At 34.9% G+C, this 23,529-nt stretch overlaps 1 protein-coding gene across 6 annotated transcripts in view; it reads right to left on the bottom strand.

Moving 5' to 3' along the window:
• The window catches only part of slc4a4a (solute carrier family 4 member 4a), a 245,522-nt gene that overhangs the window by 71,039 nt on the left and 150,954 nt on the right, over positions 1–23,529 (bottom strand). For all 6 annotated transcript variants that reach the window (XM_061895893.1, XM_061895903.1, XM_061895921.1 and 3 more), the window contains 6 exons: positions 22,777–22,934; positions 15,018–15,105; positions 14,442–14,596; positions 1,763–1,876; positions 1,504–1,678; positions 1,281–1,414 (listed from right to left, as the gene is read on the bottom strand). In XM_061895893.1, the coding sequence (XP_061751877.1) occupies positions 1,281–1,414; positions 1,504–1,678; positions 1,763–1,876; positions 14,442–14,596; positions 15,018–15,105; positions 22,777–22,934 (824 nt within the window). The remainder of the gene's footprint in view (positions 1–1,280; positions 1,415–1,503; positions 1,679–1,762; positions 1,877–14,441; positions 14,597–15,017; positions 15,106–22,776; positions 22,935–23,529) is intronic.

The raw sequence follows: 23,529 nt of genomic DNA, 5'->3' as shown, positions 1-23,529 counted from the left end.
TATTCATTCGGTCGTTGTTTCGTCGGTCAGTCCTTTGTTCATCTGTTTGTTCGTTCGCTGGGTCGGTCGTTTGTTCTGTCTGTCAGTCGTTTAGTTCGTCATTCAGTAGATGCGAAATCTGTACAGTCGTTCGGTCAGTTGTTCGGTCAATCGTACGGTCTCTCGTTTGTTGGTCTGTTCGGTTGGTCGTTTGGTTGGTCATTTGTTTGGTCAGTCGTTCGTTCTGTCAGTCAGTCGTTTATTTCGTCCTTCAGTAGATGAGAAATGTGTACAGTCGTTCGGTCAGTTGTTCGGTCAATCGTACGGTCTCTCCTTTGTTGGTCTGTTCGGTTGGTCGTTTGGTTGGTCATTTGTTTGGTCAGTCGTTCGTTCTGTCAGTCAGTCATTTATTTCATCCTTCAGTAGATGAGAAATGTGTACAGTCGTTCGGTCAGTTGTTCGGTCAATCGTACGGTCTCTCCTTTGTTGGTCTGTTCGGTTGGTCGTTTGGTTGGTCATTTGTTTGGTCAGTCGTTCGTTCTGTCAGTCAGTCGTTTAGTTCGTCATTCAGTAGATGCGAAATTTGTACAGTCGTTCGGTCAGTTGTTCGGTCATTCGTACGGTCTCTCGTTTGTTGGTCTGTTCGGTTGGTCGTTTGGTTGGTCATTTGTTTGGTCAGTCGTTCGTTCTGTCAGTCAGTCATTTATTTCGTCATTCAGTAGATGCGAAATCTGTACAGTCGTTCGGTCAGTTGTTCGGTCAATCGTACGGTCTCTCGTTTGTTGGTCTGTTCGGTTGGTCGTTTGGTTGGTCATTTGTTTGGTCAGTCGTTCGTTCTGTCAGTCAGTCGTTTAGTTCGTCCTTCAGTAGATGAGAAATGTGTACAGTCGTTCGGTCAGTCGTTTGGTCAGTCGTTCGGTCAGTCGTTTGGTCAGTCGTTCGGTCAGTCGTTCGGTTATTCATTCGGTCGTCGGTTGATCATTCGTTCGGTCTCTCGTTTGTTGGTCTGATCGGTTGTTTGTTTGGTTGGTCATTTGTTCGGACGTTTATTCACTGTGTCGGTTGTTCTTTCATCAGTTCGTTTGTTTGTTAATTGGGTCGTTCATTTGTTGGGTCGTTCGTTTGTTCTTTGGGTCGTTGAATCGTTTGTAGGTTGGGTCATTCGTTGGTTAGGTCATGCGTTGGTTAGGTCATGCGTTCGTTTATTCGTTCAGTCGGTCGATGAGTCAGTTAGTTAGCAAAACCCCTCAAAAACCACCACTGTTTTTGTTCAAGACCACTTTGGGCATTTGTGTACTGACTTGCTGAAGTTGAAGAGCAGCCGTTCAAAGACGAGAACAGGTCCGGTGCTGCTGAGGATGATAAGCGGCTGGCCGCCGAGCAGACAGAAGACGCCGCCAGCGATGGCGGTGCCCAGAAAGCTCTCCAGCACGCCCTTAAAAAACAAAACAAAAATAACCCACCACATCAGCAGATCGCCCGAACCCACGCAAGACGGCATCTTGAAGGATGCGTGGAACTGACCTGCATGTTCTCTGTGGCGTCGCCCAGCAGACCTCCGAAGGTGATGGCGTTGGTCACGGTGCCCAGGTAAATAAACAAGATGGCCGACAGGGCCTGGATGTGGAAGGCGTCGGTGAGGTCGCTCAGGAAGAAAGGCACTTTTCTTTTGATGTCCAGTCGGAGACCGCCACAAAACCTACGAGGCAGCACGCGCCAAATATGATATTATTTTTAAAATAAAATATTTTCGATAATAATTTACGTGTGATTCTCCGCCCACCTTCCCGTCTTCTCTAGCTCCTCCCCTGTCGCGTGTCCGCCGCCTCCTCCGTCACCTCCGTCATGAGGCGTGTCGCCGTTCATCTGAGCGTCTCCGCCCGCGTACTGGTTTTTCCTAACACACACACATAATTTTAACACACACGTTTCCTAACACACAAACATCATTTTAACACACACTTTTCTTAACATACACACATCATTTTAACACACACGTTCCCTAACACACACATAATATTTTAACACACACTTTTCCTCACACACACATCATTATAACACTCGCTTTTTCTAACACACACATCATTTTAACACACACTTTTTACAACACACACATCACTTTAACTCTCACTTTTTCTAACACACACATCATTTTAACACACACTTTTTATAACACACACATCATTTTAACTCTCACTTTTTCCAACACACACATCATTTTAACACACACTTTTTATAACACACATCATTTTAACACACACTTTTTATAACACACACATCATTTTAACACACACTTTTTATAACACACACATCATTTTAACACACACTTTTTGTAACACACATAATTTTAACTCTCACTTTTTTTGACACACACATCATTTTAACACACACTTTTCCCAACACACACACACACATCATTTGAACACACACTTTTTATAACACACATCATTTTAACTAACTTTTTCTAACACACACATCATTTTAACTCTCACTTTTTATAATACACACATCATTTTAACTCTCACTTTTTTTAAAACACATCATTTTAACACACACTTTTTATAACACACACATCATTTTAACTCTCACTTTTTCCAACACACACATCATTTTAACACACACTTTTTGTAACACACACATAATTTTAACACTCACTTTTTTTAACACACACATCATTTTAACACACACTTTTCCTAACACACACACATCATTTGAACACACACTTTTTATAACACACACATCATTTTAACTCTCACTTTTTCTAACACACACATCATTTTAACACACACTTTATATAACACACACATCATTTTAACTCTCACTTTTTCTCACACACACATCATTTTAACACACACTTTTTATAAAACAAACATAATTTTAACTGTCACTTTTTCTAACACCATAATTTTAACACACACTGTTCCTAAAATACACACATCATTTTAACACACACGTTCCCTAACACACACATACTATTTAAACACACACTTTTCCTAAGACACACATCATTTTAACATACACTTTTCAAACACACACATCATTTTAACACCCACTTTTCCTAACATACACACATCATTTTAACACACATGTTCCCTAACACTCATTTAATATTTTAACACACACTTTTTCTAAAATACACGTATAATTTTAACACACACGTTCCCTAACACATACATATTATTTTAACACACACTTTTCCTAAAACACACATCATTTTAACATACACTTTTCAAACACACACATCATTTTAACACACACTTTTCCTAACATACACACATCATTTTAACACACATGTTCCCAAACACACATTTAATATTTTAACACACACTTTTCCTAACACACACATCATTTTCACACATAAATTTCCTAACACACGCACATCATTTTAACACACACATTTCCTAACACACACACACATCATTTTAACACACATATGAATTTAACACACACTTTTCCTAACATACACACATCATTTTAACACACATGTTCCCTAACACACATTTAATATTTTAACACACACTTTTCCTAACACACACATCATTTTCACACATAAATTTCCTAACACACACACATCATTTTAACACACACATTTCCTAACACACACACACATCATTTTAACACACATATGAATTTAACACACACTTTTTATAACATACACACATCCTTTTAACACACACGTTCCCTAACACACACATTTCATTTTAACACTCACTTTCCTAAAACACACATAATTTTAACAAACACTTTTCAAACACACACATCATTTTAACACACACTTTTCCTAAAATACACACATCATTTTACTCCACATTTTTCCTAACATACACACATCATTTTAACACACTTTTTCTAACACACACATATCATTTTAACACACACTTTTCCTAACATACATACATCATTATAACACACACTTTTCCTAACATACACACAGCATTTCAATGCACACTTTTCCTAACACACACACACACACACATCATTTTAACACACAGTTTACCTAACATACACACATAATTTCACCACACACTTTTCCTAAAGTACAGCTAACATTTTAACAAACACCTTTCCAAACAAACACACATCATTTCAACCCACACTTTTCCTCACGTACACACATCATTTTAACGCACACTTTTTGTAATCTGTTTATCAAACAAAATTCAAGTTTATTTCAAAAAGTAAAATAAAAAATCCACATAAAAAAGTGTGAATATTGTTGTTTATAATAATAATAATAATAATAAATACAAATATAATAACTATAAATATAATGATTATATACAATAATAAAATTAACAATATTATTATAAATATACATAAATAATAAAAAACTAAATACATCAAATAAAAATAATCATACATTCAAAATATAAAATAAAAATAATCATAAATTAAAATTAAAATAATAATAAAATAAAAATATAATGGAAAAATTCTGCTTCGGGTCCCTACTCAGCCAGCCACCCCCACGCGGTGTTGTTTAGTGTGGACGAGATTAGCGTTAATAAACAACCAGGAGACTAATTTACAAGCTGAAGTCCTTGTAGACGTCTTCTGGGGTCAGATAACATCTCATTCATTCACCAGGAAGCTGATCATTGACTAGTTGTGGTTGTCACACGCCCTCATCAACAACTAGAGCTGTCAGCCCAGCAGATGGCACAGTTTGTCTTTTATAATGAATACACACCAAAATAAAAAAAGGCCCATACTCGTTAATGATACTGTTAAGGAGTATGGGCCTTTTCTAACACACACACATCATTTTAACACACACGTTTCCTAATAAACACCTATTATTTTAACACGCTTTTCCTAACACAAACACATCATTTTAATAACATACACCTATTATTTTAACACAAACTTTTCTTAAGATACACACATCATTTTAACACACACTTTTCCTGACATACACATATTATTTTAACACACACTTTTCCTAACATACACATATTATTTTAACACACACTTTTCCTAAGACACACACATTTTAACACACACTTTTCCTAACATACAAGTATTATTTTAACACACACTTTTCTAACACACACACACATCATTTTAACATGTACTTTTTTTAAGATACACACATCATTTTAACACACTTTTCTTAACACAAACACATCTTTTTAATAACATACACCTATTATTTTAACACAAACTTTTCTTAAGATACACACATCATTATAACACACACTTTTCCTAACATACACATATTATTTTAACACACACTTTTCCTAAGATACACACATTTTAACACACACTTTTCCTAACATACACCTATTATTTTAACACAAACTTTTCTTAAGATACACACATCATTTTAACACACACTTTTCCTGACATACACATATTATTTTAACACACACTTTTCCTAACATACACATATTATTTTAACACACACTTTTCCTAAGACACACACATTTTAACACACACTTTTCCTAACATACAAGTATTATTTTAACACACACTTTTCTAACACACACACACATCATTTTAACATGTACTTTTTTTAAGATACACACATCATTTTAACACACTTTTCTTAACACAAACACATCTTTTTAATAACATACACCTATTATTTTAACACAAACTTTTCTTAAGATACACACATCATTATAACACACACTTTTCCTAACACACACATATTATTTTAACACACACTTTTCCTAAGATACACACATTTTAACACACACTTTTCCTAACATACACCTATTATTTTAACACAAACTTTTCTTAAGATACACACATCATTTTAACACACACTTTTCCTAACATACAAGTATTATTTTAACACACACTTTTCTAACACACACACATCATTTTAACATGTACTTTTTTTAAGATACACACATCATTTTAACACACTTTTCTTAACACAAACACATCATTTTAATAACATACACCTATTATTTTAACACAAACTTTTCTTAAGATACACACATCATTATAACACACACTTTTCCTAACACACACATATCATTTTAACACACACTTTTCCTAAGATACACACATTTTAACACACATTTTTCCTAACATACACCTATTATTTTAACACAAACTTTTCTTAAGATACACACATCATTTTAACACACACTTTTCCCAACATACACATATTATTTTAACACACATTTTTCCTAAGATACACACATTTTAACACACACTTTTCCTAACATACACCTAGTATTTTAACACAAACTTTTCTTAAGATACACACATCATTATAACACACACTTTTCCTAACATACAAGTATTTTAACCCACATTTTTCTCAACATACACACATCATTTTAACACACACTTTTCCTAACATACACACATAATTTTAACACACGCTTTTCCTAACATACACACATAATTTTAACACACACTTTTCCTAACATGCAAACATCATTTTAACACACACTTTTTCTAACATACAATTGTTATTTCAACACACACTTTTCTTTTGATGCACACATCATTTTAACACACACTTTTCCAAACATGCACACATCATTTTAACACACACTTTTCCTAACATACAACTGTTATTTTAACACACACTTTTCTTTTGGTGCACACATCATTCCAACACGAACTTTTCCTAAAATACAAGTATTATTTTAACACACACTTTTCCTAACATACACCTATTATTTTAACACAAACTTTTCTTAAGAAACACACATCATTTTAACACACACTTTTCCTAACATACACATATTATTTTAACACACACTTTTCCTAACATACACATATTATTTTAACACACACTTTTCCTAAGACACACACATTTTAACACACACTTTTCCTAACATACAAGTATTATTTTAACACACACTTTTCTAACACACACACACATCATTTTAACATGTACTTTTTTTAAGATACACACATCATTTTAACACACTTTTCTTAACACAAACACATCTTTTTAATAACATACACCTATTATTTTAACACAAACTTTTCTTAAGATACACACATCATTATAACACACACTTTTCCTAACATACACATATTATTTTAACACACACTTTTCCTAAGATACACACATTTTAACACACACTTTTCCTAACATACACCTATTATTTTAACACAAACTTTTCTTAAGATACACACATCATTTTAACACACACTTTTCCTAACATACAAGTATTATTTTAACACACACTTTTCTAACACACACACATCATTTTAACATGTACTTTTTTTAAGATACACACATCATTTTAACACACTTTTCTTAACACAAACACATCATTTTAATAACATACACCTATTATTTTAACACAAACTTTTCTTAAAATACACACATCATTATAACACACACTTTTCTTAACACACACATATCATTTTAACACACACTTTTCCTAAGATACACACATTTTAACACACATTTTTCCTAACATACACCTATTATTTTAACACAAACTTTTCTTAAGATACACACATCATTTTAACACACACTTTTCCCAACATACACATATTATTTTAACACACATATTTCCTAAGATACACACATTTTAACACACACTTTTCCTAACATACACCTAGTATTTTAACACAAACTTTTCTTAAGATACACACATCATTATAACACACACTTTTCCTAACATACAAGTATTTTAACCCACATTTTTCTCAACATACACACATCATTTTAACACACACTTTTCCTAACATACACACATAATTTTAACACACGCTTTTCCTAACATACACACATAATTTTAACACACACTTTTCCTAACATGCAAACATCATTTTAACACACACTTTTTCTAACATACAATTGTTATTTCAACACACACATTTCTTTTGATGCACACATCATTTCAACACACACTTTTTCTAAATTACACACATCTTTTTAACACACTCGTTTCCTAAAATACACACATCATTTTAACACACACTTTTCCTATCATATACACATCATTTCAACACACACTTTTCCTATCATACATACATCATTTCAACACACACTTTTCTTAACACACACACATCATTTTAACACACAATTTTCCTAACACACACATCATTTTAACACACACTTTTCCTAACATGCACACACCATTTTAACACACACTTTTCTTTTGATGCACACATCATTATAACACACACTTTTCCTAACATACACATATTATTTTAACACACACTTTTCCTAAGATACACACATTTTAACACACACTTTTCCTAACATACACCTATTATTTTAACACAAACTTTTCTTAAGATACACACATCATTTTAACACACACTTTTCCTGACATACACATATTATTTTAACACACACTTTTCCTAACATACACATATTATTTTAACACACACTTTTCCTAAGACACACACATTTTAACACACACTTTTCCTAACATACAAGTATTATTTTAACACACACTTTTCTAACACACACACACATCATTTTAACATGTACTTTTTTTAAGATACACACATCATTTTAACACACTTTTCTTAACACAAACACATCTTTTTAATAACATACACCTATTATTTTAACACAAACTTTTCTTAAGATACACACATCATTATAACACACACTTTTCCTAACACACACATATTATTTTAACACACACTTTTCCTAAGATACACACATTTTAACACACACTTTTCCTAACATACACCTATTATTTTAACACAAACTTTTCTTAAGATACACACATCATTTTAACACACACTTTTCCTAACATACAAGTATTATTTTAACACACACTTTTCTAACACACACACATCATTTTAACATGTACTTTTTTTAAGATACACACATCATTTTAACACACTTTTCTTAACACAAACACATCATTTTAATAACATACACCTATTATTTTAACACAAACTTTTCTTAAGATACACACATCATTATAACACACACTTTTCCTAACACACACATATCATTTTAACACACACTTTTCCTAAGATACACACATTTTAACACACATTTTTCCTAACATACACCTATTATTTTAACACAAACTTTTCTTAAGATACACACATCATTTTAACACACACTTTTCCCAACATACACATATTATTTTAACACACATTTTTCCTAAGATACACACATTTTAACACACACTTTTCCTAACATACACCTAGTATTTTAACACAAACTTTTCTTAAGATACACACATCATTATAACACACACTTTTCCTAACATACAAGTATTTTAACCCACATTTTTCTCAACATACACACATCATTTTAACACACACTTTTCCTAACATACACACATAATTTTAACACACGCTTTTCCTAACATACACACATAATTTTAACACACACTTTTCCTAACATGCAAACATCATTTTAACACACACTTTTTCTAACATACAATTGTTATTTCAACACACACTTTTCTTTTGATGCACACATCATTTTAACACACACTTTTCCAAACATGCACACATCATTTTAACACACACTTTTCCTAACATACAACTGTTATTTTAACACACACTTTTCTTTTGGTGCACACATCATTCCAACACGAACTTTTCCTAAAATACAAGTATTATTTTAACACACACTTTTCCTAACATACACCTATTATTTTAACACAAACTTTTCTTAAGAAACACACATCATTTTAACACACACTTTTCCTAACATACACATATTATTTTAACACACACTTTTCCTAACATACACATATTATTTTAACACACACTTTTCCTAAGACACACACATTTTAACACACACTTTTCCTAACATACAAGTATTATTTTAACACACACTTTTCTAACACACACACACATCATTTTAACATGTACTTTTTTTAAGATACACACATCATTTTAACACACTTTTCTTAACACAAACACATCTTTTTAATAACATACACCTATTATTTTAACACAAACTTTTCTTAAGATACACACATCATTATAACACACACTTTTCCTAACATACACATATTATTTTAACACACACTTTTCCTAAGATACACACATTTTAACACACACTTTTCCTAACATACACCTATTATTTTAACACAAACTTTTCTTAAGATACACACATCATTTTAACACACACTTTTCCTAACATACAAGTATTATTTTAACACACACTTTTCTAACACACACACATCATTTTAACATGTACTTTTTTTAAGATACACACATCATTTTAACACACTTTTCTTAACACAAACACATCATTTTAATAACATACACCTATTATTTTAACACAAACTTTTCTTAAAATACACACATCATTATAACACACACTTTTCTTAACACACACATATCATTTTAACACACACTTTTCCTAAGATACACACATTTTAACACACATTTTTCCTAACATACACCTATTATTTTAACACAAACTTTTCTTAAGATACACACATCATTTTAACACACACTTTTCCCAACATACACATATTATTTTAACACACATATTTCCTAAGATACACACATTTTAACACACACTTTTCCTAACATACACCTAGTATTTTAACACAAACTTTTCTTAAGATACACACATCATTATAACACACACTTTTCCTAACATACAAGTATTTTAACCCACATTTTTCTCAACATACACACATCATTTTAACACACACTTTTCCTAACATACACACATAATTTTAACACACGCTTTTCCTAACATACACACATAATTTTAACACACACTTTTCCTAACATGCAAACATCATTTTAACACACACTTTTTCTAACATACAATTGTTATTTCAACACACACATTTCTTTTGATGCACACATCATTTCAACACACACTTTTTCTAAATTACACACATCTTTTTAACACACTCGTTTCCTAAAATACACACATCATTTTAACACACACTTTTCCTATCATATACACATCATTTCAACACACACTTTTCCTATCATACATACATCATTTCAACACACACTTTTCTTAACACACACACATCATTTTAACACACAATTTTCCTAACACACACATCATTTTAACACACACTTTTCCTAACATGCACACACCATTTTAACACACACTTTTCTTTTGATGCACACATCATTTTAACACACACTTTTCCTAACATGCACACATCATTTTAACACACACTTTTCCTAACATACAATTGTTATTTTAACACACAATTTTCTTTTGATGCACACATCATTTTAACACACACTTTTCCTAACATGCACACATCATTTTAACACACACTTTTCCTAACATGCACACATCATTTTAATACACACTATTCCTAACATACAATTGTTATTTTAACACACAATTTTCTTTTGATGCACACATCATTTTAACACACACTTTTCCTAACATGCACACATTATTTCCACACACACTTTTCTTAACATACAATTGTTATTTCAACACACACTTTTCTTAACATACACACATCATTTTAACACACAATTTTCCTAACACACACACATCATTTTAACACACACTTTTCCTAACATGCACACACCATTTTAACACACACTTTTCTTTTGATGCACACATCATTTTAACACACACTTTTCCCAACAGGCACACATTATTTTAACACACACTTTTCCTAACATACAATTGTCATTTTAACACACACTTTTCTTTTGATGCACACATAATTTGACACACACTTTTCCTAACATGCACACATCATTTTAACACACACTTTTCCTAACATGCACACATATTATTTTAACACACACTTGTCCTTATATACATTTGTTTTTTTAACAAACACTTTTCTTTTGATGCACACATCATTTTAACACACACTTTTCCTAACATACAAGTATTATTTTAACACAAACTTTTCTTAACATACACACATCATTTTAACACACACTTTTTCTAACATACAAGTATTATTTTAACACACACTTTTCTTAAGATACACACATCATTTTAACACACACTTTTCCTAACATGCACACATCATTTTAACACAGACTTTTCCTAACATACAATTGTTATTTTAACACACACATTTCCTAACATACACACATTATTTTTACACACTTTTACCAACACACATTGTTTGTCACATTTTTGTCAGGCTAAACTCAGGACGTAAGAGTTGATAGTTGTTTTTTTTTTCTATTAGGTTATTTTTGCACTATTTTACATTTTGTATTTAATGAAAGGAAATAAGGACATTTCAAAAATATTAATGATATTGTTGGATTACAGTTGAGCAACATGGGAATAACTGTTTATTAAATTTCAACAAAAGCGTTGATACAAACATTTTTCAGCAAAGAGTAGAAGGCAATAGTTGATATCGCCGTATACAAAACCAGTGAAGTTGGCACGTTGTGTAAATCGAAAATAAAAACAGAATACAGTGATTTCAAAAGCTCATCAAAAGGTTCGGAGAATCTGGAGAAATCACTGCACGGAAGCGGTACTGCATCAAAAAAGCGACATCAGCGTGTAAAGGATATCACCACATGGACTCAGGAACACTTCAGAAAACCACTGTAAGTAACTACAATGTGTCGCTACATCTGTAAGGGCAAGTTAAAACTCTACTACGCAAAGCCAAAACCATTTATCAACAACACCCAGAAGCACCGCCGGCTTCGCTGGGGCCAAGCTCCTCTAAGATGGACTGATACAAAGTGGAAAAGTGTTCTGTGGTCTGACGAGTGCACATTTCAAATTATTTTTGGAAATATTCGAACCATCCAGACTGTTATTGACGCAAAGTTCAAAAGCCAGCATGTGTGATGGTATGGGGGTGTATTAGTGTCCCTTAAACATCTGTGAAGGCACCATTAATGCTGAAAGGTACATACAGGTTTTGAGGCAACATATCAGCAATGTTATCAATTCGTCGCTACATCTGTAAGTACAAGTTAAAACTCTACTATGCAAAGCCAAAACCATTTATCAACAACACCCAGAAGCACTGCCAGCTTCGCTGGGGCCCAGCTCCTCTAAGATGGACTGATACAAAGTGGAAAAGTGTTCTGTGGTCTGACGAGTGCACATTTCAAATTGTTTTTGGAAATATTCGAACCATCCAGATTGTTATTGACGCAAAGTTCAAAAGCGAGCATGTGTGATGGTATGGGGGTGTATTAGTGTCCAAAGCATGGGTAACTTACACATCCGTGAAGGCACCATTAATGCTGAAAGGTACATACAGGTTTTGAGGGAACATATGAGCAATGTTATCAATTTGTCGCTACATCTGTAAGTACAAGTTAAAACTCTACCATGCAAAGCCAAAACCATTTATCAACAACACCCAGAAGCACTGCCGGCTTCGTTGGGGCCGAGCTCCTCTACGATGGACTGATACAAAGTTGAAAAGTGTTCTGTGGTCTGACGAGTCCACATTTCAAATTATTTTTGGAAATATTCGAACCATCCAGACTGTTATTGACGCAAAGTTCAAAAGCGAGTGTGTGATGGTATGGGGGTGTATTAGTGTCCAAAGCATGGGTAACTTACACATCTGTGAAGGCACCATTAATGCTGAAAGGTACATACAGGTTTTGAGGCAAAATATGAGCAATGTTATCAATTTGTCGTTACATCTGTAAGTACAAGTTAAAACTCTACTATGCAAAGCCAAAGCCATTTATCAACAACACCCAGAAACACCCCCAGCTTCGCTGGGGCCGAGCTCCTCTAAGATGGACTGATACAAAGTGGAAAAGTGTTCTGTGGTCAGACGAGTGCGCATTTCAAATTGTTTTTGGAAATATTCGAACCATCCAGACTGTTATTGACGCAAAGTTCAAAAGCCAGCATGTGTGATGGTATGGGGGTGTATTAGTTTCCAAAGCATGGGTAACTTACACATCTGTGAAGGCACCATTAATGCTGAAAGGTACATACAGGTTTTGAGGCAACATATGAGCAATGTTATCAATTTGTCGCTACATCTGTAAGTACAAGTTAAAACTCTACTATGCAAAACCAAAACCATTTATCAACAACACCCAGAAGCACCGCCGGCTTCGCTGGGGCCGAGCTCCTCTAAGATGGACTGATACAAAGTGGAAAAGTGTTCTGTGGTCTGACGAGTGCGCATTTCAAATTGTTTTTGGAAATATTCGAACCATCCAGACTGTTATTGACGCAAAGTTCAAAAGCGAGTATCTGTGATGGTATGGGAGTGTATTAGTGTCCAAAGCATGGGTATCTTACACATCCGTGAAGGCACCATTAATGCTGAAAGGTACATACAGGTTTTGAGGCAACATATGAGCAATGTTATCATGGACGCCCCTGCTTATTTCAGCAAGACGATGCCAAGTGCCGTGTTACAACAAAGGCCATGTAACACAGTGGTAAAAATGCCCCTGTGCTAACTTTTTTGCAATGTGTTGCTGCCAATAAATTCTAAATTAATGATTATTTGCTAAAAAAAAACAATAATTTTCTCAGTTTGAACATTAAGTATCTTGTATCTTGCAAATCATTGCATTCTCTTTTTATTTACGATATTCACAACGTGCCAACTTCACTGGTTTTTGGGGTTTGATTGACTTGCCTTTTGTCAGAGGACGGCAGCGACTTGGGAGGCTCTATCCTGATGGCGGGGTCCCACTCGCCGGGAGGGAGCACGATCACCTCGTCCAAGAACTCGTCGATGCCGGCCAGCAGGTCCTGGCGACTCTTGGCCTTGTAGGCGATGTCGTGGAAGACCTGGAGGAGGATGGAGGACGCCGTATTATACAATATACGTAAAGTAAATGCTCCAAACAACACCTCTATCCAGGTAACTGCAAATAACCACCAGGGTATATACTGATATTAGCAGCTGTGGCTGTAGGCAACCTCCATTTTTTTATTTTTTTTTATTTTTTTTTAACTCCACCAGAAAACAGTCCCTGCCATTTAAACAGCTCTGCATGCGCTTTAAAATGATGCTTCTTAGCTGTGTAATAACGCTGACTGAGCAGTTTGCCAGAACCATAAGTGAAGTAAAATTGTCTTGTGCAATAAATGACCTCGTGCACTCAAAATAATCATAAAAATTAAAAAATGTATCTTTTCACATTTACTCATTGAATAATAATCAAAACACGACCGCCAGGATGTTGTTTCATATGTTGCCTTCGTTCACCTCGTCTGACATGAGCGTAGCGATGGCTCGTCCGATCTCGTGGTACGACTTGGCTTGACCCTTGGGCCCCAGCAGGACAAATAAAAATCTGCAATTTGAAAACAACAACGTAAACAAACTTAAAGACTTGGACAAACTTTAACGACCCACAAGGGAAATTGTTCCGAAACATACCGTATTTCCTTGAATTAGTATGCGCCTGCCTAGAATTACTGCCGGGTCAAACTCGTTTCGCAAAATATTATTTTTATTAAGCGCATGTCTAGAATTTCCACAGGGTCAAACTCGTCACGTCACGAGTGACACTTCACCTGTCCATCCATCCATCCATTTCCTACCGCTTATTCCCTTTTTGGGGTTGCGGGGGGCGATGGCGCCTATTTCAGCTACAATCGGGCGGAAGGCGGGGTACACCCTGGACAAGTCGCCACCTCATCGCAGGGCCAACACAGTCATCATTTTCAAAATGGAGGAGGCTGATTTCAATAATTTGAAATCGCATAAAGGGATGAAGATTAAGAGTTATTCAGTAGGACTTGAGGTCCAAGCTATTGAATATGCTAAAAATAACAGTAAGAAGCTATGTCTTTTTAATATACCATAGCTGCGTGTGTCAAAAATTAGTCATTAAATGACTCCTGCCTCCTCGTGGTAGAGGGCGCTAGTGATCCTTCTTGCGACAGAAGAAGTGACAACAAGCAGCAAGAGTGAGCGGCGTTTGTTTATTTTTTCCTCTCGCTTGCACTTTTAAAATGGAGGATTACATATCTCAAATAAAACAGTTTTCTAAACTGGACTTTCAATCGAAGCAGGAAGTAATAAAGGAAGATCTCCATCGAGACAGAGAGACTTTTAAAACTGAAGAAAGATAAGGAAGACTTCTATAAACAAGTTATCGATGCTTTTGATCAGAAGGAGCTGCGCATGGACTTCATTTATAAGTAAAGGTAAGACCATAATAAAGTTTTTTTATTAAATGTGCTTTTCATGTTGGTATCCTTACATCACACTCAAATTTATAAGCGCAGGCCGAAATTTACCGCATGCCTTTGGGAAGCGCCGGAGTGAGAAGAGGTTTTAAATTAATTAGCGCCCCGGCGGCAATTCAAGGAAATACGGTATATAACAACATACAGAAAGTGTGCGTATGAATCAAATATACCATTATATGTGTAACGGGTATGAGAAATACTTTGATTATTTTTGTGAAATTCCTGCTAAAAAATGTATATTGTTTTGTCATACATTTAGAGGTCCAATTTCGCCATCTGCTGGTACCTAAAAGTCTACAAATATGACCGCAAACCGGAGGCTGTTAGCAGACTTCCTGCACTCTGCTAATGCTAAGCCAAGGTTTGATATTGCTCTGCAAAATATTATAAATTATACCAAAGCTAACGGGAGTTTTTTTGTAAGATATGCAGGTTATTTAACAGCAGTTGAAATGCTACATTGTGGAATTTTCGTTTTGAATCGTTTGTTATGTACTACTATGTTGCACTGAAGTCGATATTGTTTTCCCCTTGTAGACATCAAAACCAGCAGAGGTGCTAACCACACTCATTGCAGGTGATAATTGTTGCACTATCTGTGTGTTACGTGTCAATACGTTCATATTTAAAGGCCTACTGAAACCCACTACTACCCACCACGCAGTCTGATAGTTTATATATCAATGATGAAATATTAACATTGCAACACATGCTAATACAGCCTTTTTAGTTTACTAAATTGCTATTTTAAATGTCAAAGTGGAAAGATGGAGGTGGGAAGCTTTTAGCCTTTAGCCACACAAACACAGCCGGTGTTTCCTTGTTTAAAATTCCCGAAGATGAAGCTTTGCTATGGATCAGAGGGGTCAAGCGAGCATGGATCCCGACTACATGTCAACCGGCAGGTAATAAGTCGCCTCTTACCGGAGACATCAGCGGAGCTTCCGTCCTGCTGCAGCTGCCGTGACTTCCCTCAGAGACTCTGGCGTCAACACACCCGTGGCCACACCCTTCCGACTTTCAGGTACTATTTAATCTCATTAAAACACTAGCAACACAATAGGCAGATAAGGGATTTTCCAGAATTATCCTAGTAAATGTGTCTAATAACATCTGAATCGCTCCCACTGCAATCGCCTTTTTTTTTTCTAGTCCTTCACTCTAAATTTCCTCATCCACGAATCTTTCATCCTCGCTCAAATTAATGGGGAAATTGTCGCTTTCTCGGCCCGAATCGCTCTAGCTGCTGCTGGCCATGATTGTAAACAATGTGAGGATGTGAGGAGCCCTACAACCCGTGACGTCACACGCACACATCGTCTGTTACTTCCGGTACAGGCAAGGCTTTTTTATTAGCGACCAAAAGTTGCGAACTTTATCGTCGATTTTCTTTACTAAATCCTTTCAGCAAAAATATGGCAATATCGCAAAATGATGAAGTATGAAACATAGAATGGACCTGCTATCCCCGTTTAAATGAGAAAATCTCATTTCAGTAGGTCTTTAAGTTTGTATTGCACACCATTTTAACATGGGAACAACGTGGCCTGTTATATTCGCTAGTCACCACCAGAGGGTGCTAAAAATCCATTTAATTATTTGTGTCTTATATTGTAATTTTGTATTTTTCTATTTTCTATTTCATAAATATGTATATAAAAAAAGGATGATGTTGCTTAAAAAACAAGGTCAAAATATGTTGTATTGAATTAATTGTAATACCAGTAAAGATAAAAGCAAGTTAAAACCATTACACATCCATCCTCGACTACTGCAACGCACTTCTTGTCAGGATCCCCAGCAAGAACATCCAGAAGCTACAGTACATACAGAATAGTGCTGCTAAGATGCTGATGAGAGTGCGTAAACATGACCTCATCACACCAACTCTCAAATCCCTTCACTGGCTTCCTGTTCCATTCAGGATTGAACTCAAAATCTCCCTACTAACTCATCAGTGCCTCCATGGAAATGCCCCCCTCTACCTCCAGGAACTGCTCACCCCCAAATCCTCCACACGACAACTCCGCTCCGGACAGGCTAACCTCCTCCAACCGGGCTTTCCACAGCTCTCCCTGACCACCTGAGGGCACCACAGACTGTGAATGCTTTTAAAAAAGGCTTAAAAACCCATCTCTTTGAAAAAAAAAGCCTTTTTATAGACATGCAATGCTGGTTCTAGCTATTGGGCTGTTTCTAGTTTTATATTTTATGTATTTTTATTATCTTTTTACTATTACTATTAATACTATGTTTTACACTGTGGCACTTTGAGCTTGTTTGCTCAACATAAAGTGTTTTTTTTTTTTTTTTTACAAATAAAATCTGATGTGTGTGCCAAGTTTGGTGAGTTTTGAAGCATTTTAACAGGGTCAAATTACAGCGCAAAGAGGCAAAAGTAGCATTTTTTGCGAAAATTTTGCTTTGAATGGGGTTTTGCAAAATGTTTGTTGATTTTTGCCCTATGAGATGCGATTATGAAATCTAGGTCTAAGTCAGACCTACATAAAGGTTTTTGTTTCATGTCTCTACGACATTCCTAACGGAAGTTACAAGCAGTCTGTTTTTTTCTTTTTTTTCCAAGGGGGCGCTAGAGCGCAATTTTTATTTTTGGGGTTTGGTTGCTTAATAAGTTGAGAAGGTTTGCCAGACCGATGTGTGTGTAAAATTTGGTGAGTTTTGAAGCATGTTAAGGGGGTCAAATTACAGCGCATAGATGCGAAATAAAGAAAGAAATAATAATAATAATAATAATAATAACAATAATAATAACAAAACGCACCAGTTTCAATAGGGTCCTTTTGCAATGGGCCTGGTGGACCCTAATTATTTTTCTGGAAAATAGACCACACAACAACTCCGCTCCGGACAGGCTAACCTCCTCCAACTTCCACGGACAAAGCTTCGAACAATGGGAGACCGGGCTTTCCACAGCTCTCCCTGACCACCTGAGGGCACCTCAGACTGTGAATGCTTTTAAAAAAGGCTTAAAAACCCATCTTTTTTTTAAAAAAGCCTTTTTATAGACATGCATGCTGGTTATAGCTATTGGGCTCTTTCTAGTTTTATATTTTATTTATTTTTATTATCTTTTTACTATCATTATTAATACTATTTTTTACACTGTGGCACTTTGATCTTGTTTGCTCAACGTAAAGTGCTTTTTTTTTTTACAAATAAAATCCATCCATTTTTTCTACCGCTTATTCATTTTGGGGGCGCTGGTGCCTATCTCAGCTACAATCGGACGGAAGGCGGTGTACACCCTGGATAAGTCGCCACCTCATCGCAGGACCAACAAAGATAGACAAACGACATTCACACTCATACATCCATCCATCCATCCATTTTCTACCGCTTATTCCCTTTCGGGGTCGCGGGGGGCGCTGGCGCCACCTCAGCTACAATCGGGCGGAAGGCGGGGTACACCCTGGACAAGTCGCCACCTCATCGCACTCATACAATCACACGTAAAAAAGTATACTGTTAAAAACCATTGTATTAACTGGCCGAGAGTGGAGTCGGCTCTCTTGGTTGCTTTGTTGGGTCTGCTCCTGTCTCTGGCCATGCTCCCTCCACCCCAGTGAACGATGGCGTGGAACACCGCAGAGGCCACCGCAGTGGATATGTTTCTTTTACTTTTTATTCATAGCTGAATGTAGAAGTGTCTGGTTGTATCTGCTGCTTTAATGTCTTTGATGTTTGATGTTTCACTCTTACACACATGTGAGAGGGATGTGTGCTATGGCTATGAGTTGTTTTTTTCCCTTGGCCTCAGTCTGCACCCCCTCTCCAGGGCCCAGGCTAAGACCGATTTTTTTATTTTATTTGTTTAGCTGTATTTCATCTTTTTTTGTAAGGGGCGCTGGAAGCCAGCAGACCCGTCAGCGATCCTGTTCTGTCTCCCTGTAATGTTTGTTTGGCCTTGAATGGGATTGTGCTGAAAATTGTAATTTTCCTGAAGGAACTCTCCTGACGGAATAAATAAAGTACTATCTAATCTAATCTGATCTAATCTAATCTTTTACTTTTGCACTCAATTGAAAGCAGCTGTGTTATTTCGCAAGTGTGTACACACAGACACACACACACACACACACATCATGCGTGTGTGCGTTTGTGTGTGCATGTGCACTTTTTTAAAGACATTCCTCGACTGTGATGTTATGACCCAAAGCAAACATGATACATAACCACACACTTCTTAAACCTACAACAAACACACACACAGTTATATTTATATATTATATACTGTACATTGAACAACATATTATACCAGCAAAAATGTATGTGTATTTTGTTAGATCATATCTTTTATTTTATTTTATTTTATCTTCCTTTATTTTATTTTATATTTTATTTTATTTTATTTTATGCAATGTTAGTGGCTACTGTACATTGAACAACATATTATTCCAGCAAAAATGTATGTATATTTTGTTAGATCATATCTTTTATTTTATTTTATTTTAATTTATCTTCCTTTATTTTATTTTATTTTATATTTTATTTTATTTTATTTTATGCAATGTTAGTGGCTACTGTACATTGAACAACATATTATTGCAGCAAAAATGTATGTGTATTTTGTTAGATCATATCTTTTCTTTTCTTTTCTTTTATTTTATCTTCCTTTATTTTATTTTATATTTTATTTTATTTTATTTTATGCAATGTTAGTGGCTACTGTACATTGAACAACATATTATTCCAGCAAAAATGTATGTGTCTTTTGTTAGATCATATCTTTTATTTTATTTTATTTTATCTTCCTTTATTTTATTTTATATTTTATTTTATTTTATTTTATGCAATGTTAGTGGCTACTGTACATTGAACAACATATTATTCCAGCAAAAATGTATGTATATTTTGTTAGATCATATCTTTTATTTTATTTTATTTTAATTTATCTTCCTTCATTTTATCTTATTTTATATTTTATTTTATTTTATGCAATGTTAGTGGCTACTGTACATTAAACAACATATTATACCAGCGAAAATGTATGTATATTTTGTTAGATCATATCTTTTATTTTATTTTATTTTAATTTATCTTCCTTTATTTTATTTTATTTTATATTTTATTTTATTTTATTTTATTTTATGCAATGTTAGTGGCTACTGTACATTGAACAACATATTATTCCAGCAAAAATCTATGTATATTTTGTTAGATCATATCTTTTATTTTATTTTATTTTCCTTTATTTTATTTTATTTTATATTTTATTTTATTTTATGCAATGTTAGTGGCTACTGTACATTGAACAACATATTATTCCAGCAAAAATGTATGTATATTTTGTTAGATCATATCTTTTATTTTATTTTATTTTAATTTATTTTATCTTCCTTTATTTTATTGTATATTTTATTTTATTTTATTTTATTTTATTTTATGCAATGTTAGTGGCTGCTGTACATTGAACAACATATTATTCCAGCAAAAATCTATGTATATTTTGTTAGATCATATGTTTTATTATATTTTATTTTATTTGATTTGATCTTCCTTTATTTTATTTTATTTTATATTTTATATTTGATATTTGATATTTTATATTTGATATTTTATATTTTATTTTTTATTTTATTTTATGCAATGTTAGAGGCTACTGTACATTGATCAACATATTATTCCAGCAAAAATGTATGTATATTTTGTTAGATCATATCTTCTATTTTATTTTATTTTATTTTATTTTATCTTCCTTTATTTTATTTTATTTTATTTTATATTTTGTTTTATGCAATGTTAGTGGCTACTGTACATTGAACAACATATTATTCCAGCAAAAATGTATGTATATTTTGTTAGATCATATCTTTTATTTTATTTTATTTTATTTTATTTTATATTATTCTATTCTATGCAATGTTAGTGGCTACTGTACATTAAACAACATATTATTCCAACGAAAATGTATGTATATTTTGTTAGATCATATCTTTTATTTTATTTTATTTTATTTTTTTATTTTTATTTTTTTTTTTCATTTTATTTTATTTTATGCAATCAGAGCACAGCATAAATAAATCCAGGACTAAAACAATTTTTTAAAACCGTTCCAAAACCGTTTATCAACAACACCCGGAAGCGCCGGACTGATGCAAAGTGGAAAAATGTTCTGTGGTCTGACGAGTCCACGTTTCAAATTGTTTTTTTGAAAACTGTGGATGTCGTGTCTTCGGGAACAAGAGGGAAAGAACCATCCGGATTGTTCTCGGTGCAAAGTTTAAAAGCCAGCATCTGTGATGGTATGGGGGTGTCTTATTGTCTAAGGCATGGGTAACTTACACATCTATGAAGGCACCATTAACACTGAAAGGTACATACAGGATTTGGAGCAACATATGTTGCCATCTGGACGCCCCTGCTTATTTCAGCAAGACTTGGCAGTCCAGACCTGTCTCCCATGGAAAATGAGTGGCGCATTATAAAGCGTAAAATACGACAGCGGAAAACCCCGGATTGTTGAACGACTGAAGCTCTACATAAAACAAGGACGGGAAGGAATTCCACTTTCAAAGCTTCAACAATTAGTTTCCTCAGTTCCCAAACGTTTATTGAGTGTTGTTAAAAGAAAAGGTGATGTAACACAGTGGTGAACATGCCCTTTCCCAACTACTTTGGCACGTGTTAATTAAATCGATGATTTTGAACATCAAATATCCTGTCTTTGTAGTGCATTTAACTGAATATGAGTAACACGGTTTCCCAACTCGTATGGAAACGGGGTTTGTGTTGACGAGTGAGCACACCTCGTGGGAACGGGAACCTCGGTCAAGGCCCCGAGCATGACGGCCTGCTGCAGACGCACGAAAGCCACAAAGGGGGCGTCCAGGAAGTCCACCTCGCCCACCAGCACGTTGGAGGCCTCGGCGTCTCTGGGCAACTTCTTCATGAACTTGTTCCTCAGCTAGGAAGCGAAGAGAAGAGGAAGTTCAGCTGGATTATGCAAGACTGAGTCCTTCCACTTGACATGTCAACAACACTCCAGCAGGGGGCGACTGTGCTGGCTTTCACTGCACAAAACACAACATTAAAGTAGCTTTTGAAGCATTTAAGTCCCATCTTAAAACTCATTTGTATACGAAAGCCTTTAAAAAGACCCCCCCCTTTTTAAACTAGTTGATCTGCCGTCTGTTTTTCTGCTCTGCCCCCCCTCTCCTGTGTGGAAAGGTTATTAGGTGACCACGGATGAAGCGCGAGCTGTTCTAAGTCAGGACCCGGGGGTGGACTACTCATCTGTGCATCTGTTGGGGACGTCTCTGCGTTGTTGACTTGTCTCCACTCAAGATGATCTCCTGCTGGCCCCACTATGGACTGGACTCTCACTCATATGTTGGATACACTATGGACTGGACTCTCACTCATATGTTGGATACACTATGGACTGGACTCTCACACTATTATGTTAGATCCACTATGGACTGGACTCTCACTCATATGTTGGATACACTATGGACTGGACTCTCACACTATTATGTTAGATCCACTATGGACTGGACTCT

The sequence above is a fragment of the Nerophis ophidion genome, linkage group LG01 (genome assembly GCF_033978795.1).
Source record: "Nerophis ophidion isolate RoL-2023_Sa linkage group LG01, RoL_Noph_v1.0, whole genome shotgun sequence".
Classification (NCBI taxonomy): domain Eukaryota; kingdom Metazoa; phylum Chordata; class Actinopteri; order Syngnathiformes; family Syngnathidae; genus Nerophis; species Nerophis ophidion.
The sequence above is the reverse complement of the archived record's forward strand: the minus strand, read 5'-3'. Positions and strand labels throughout refer to the sequence as shown.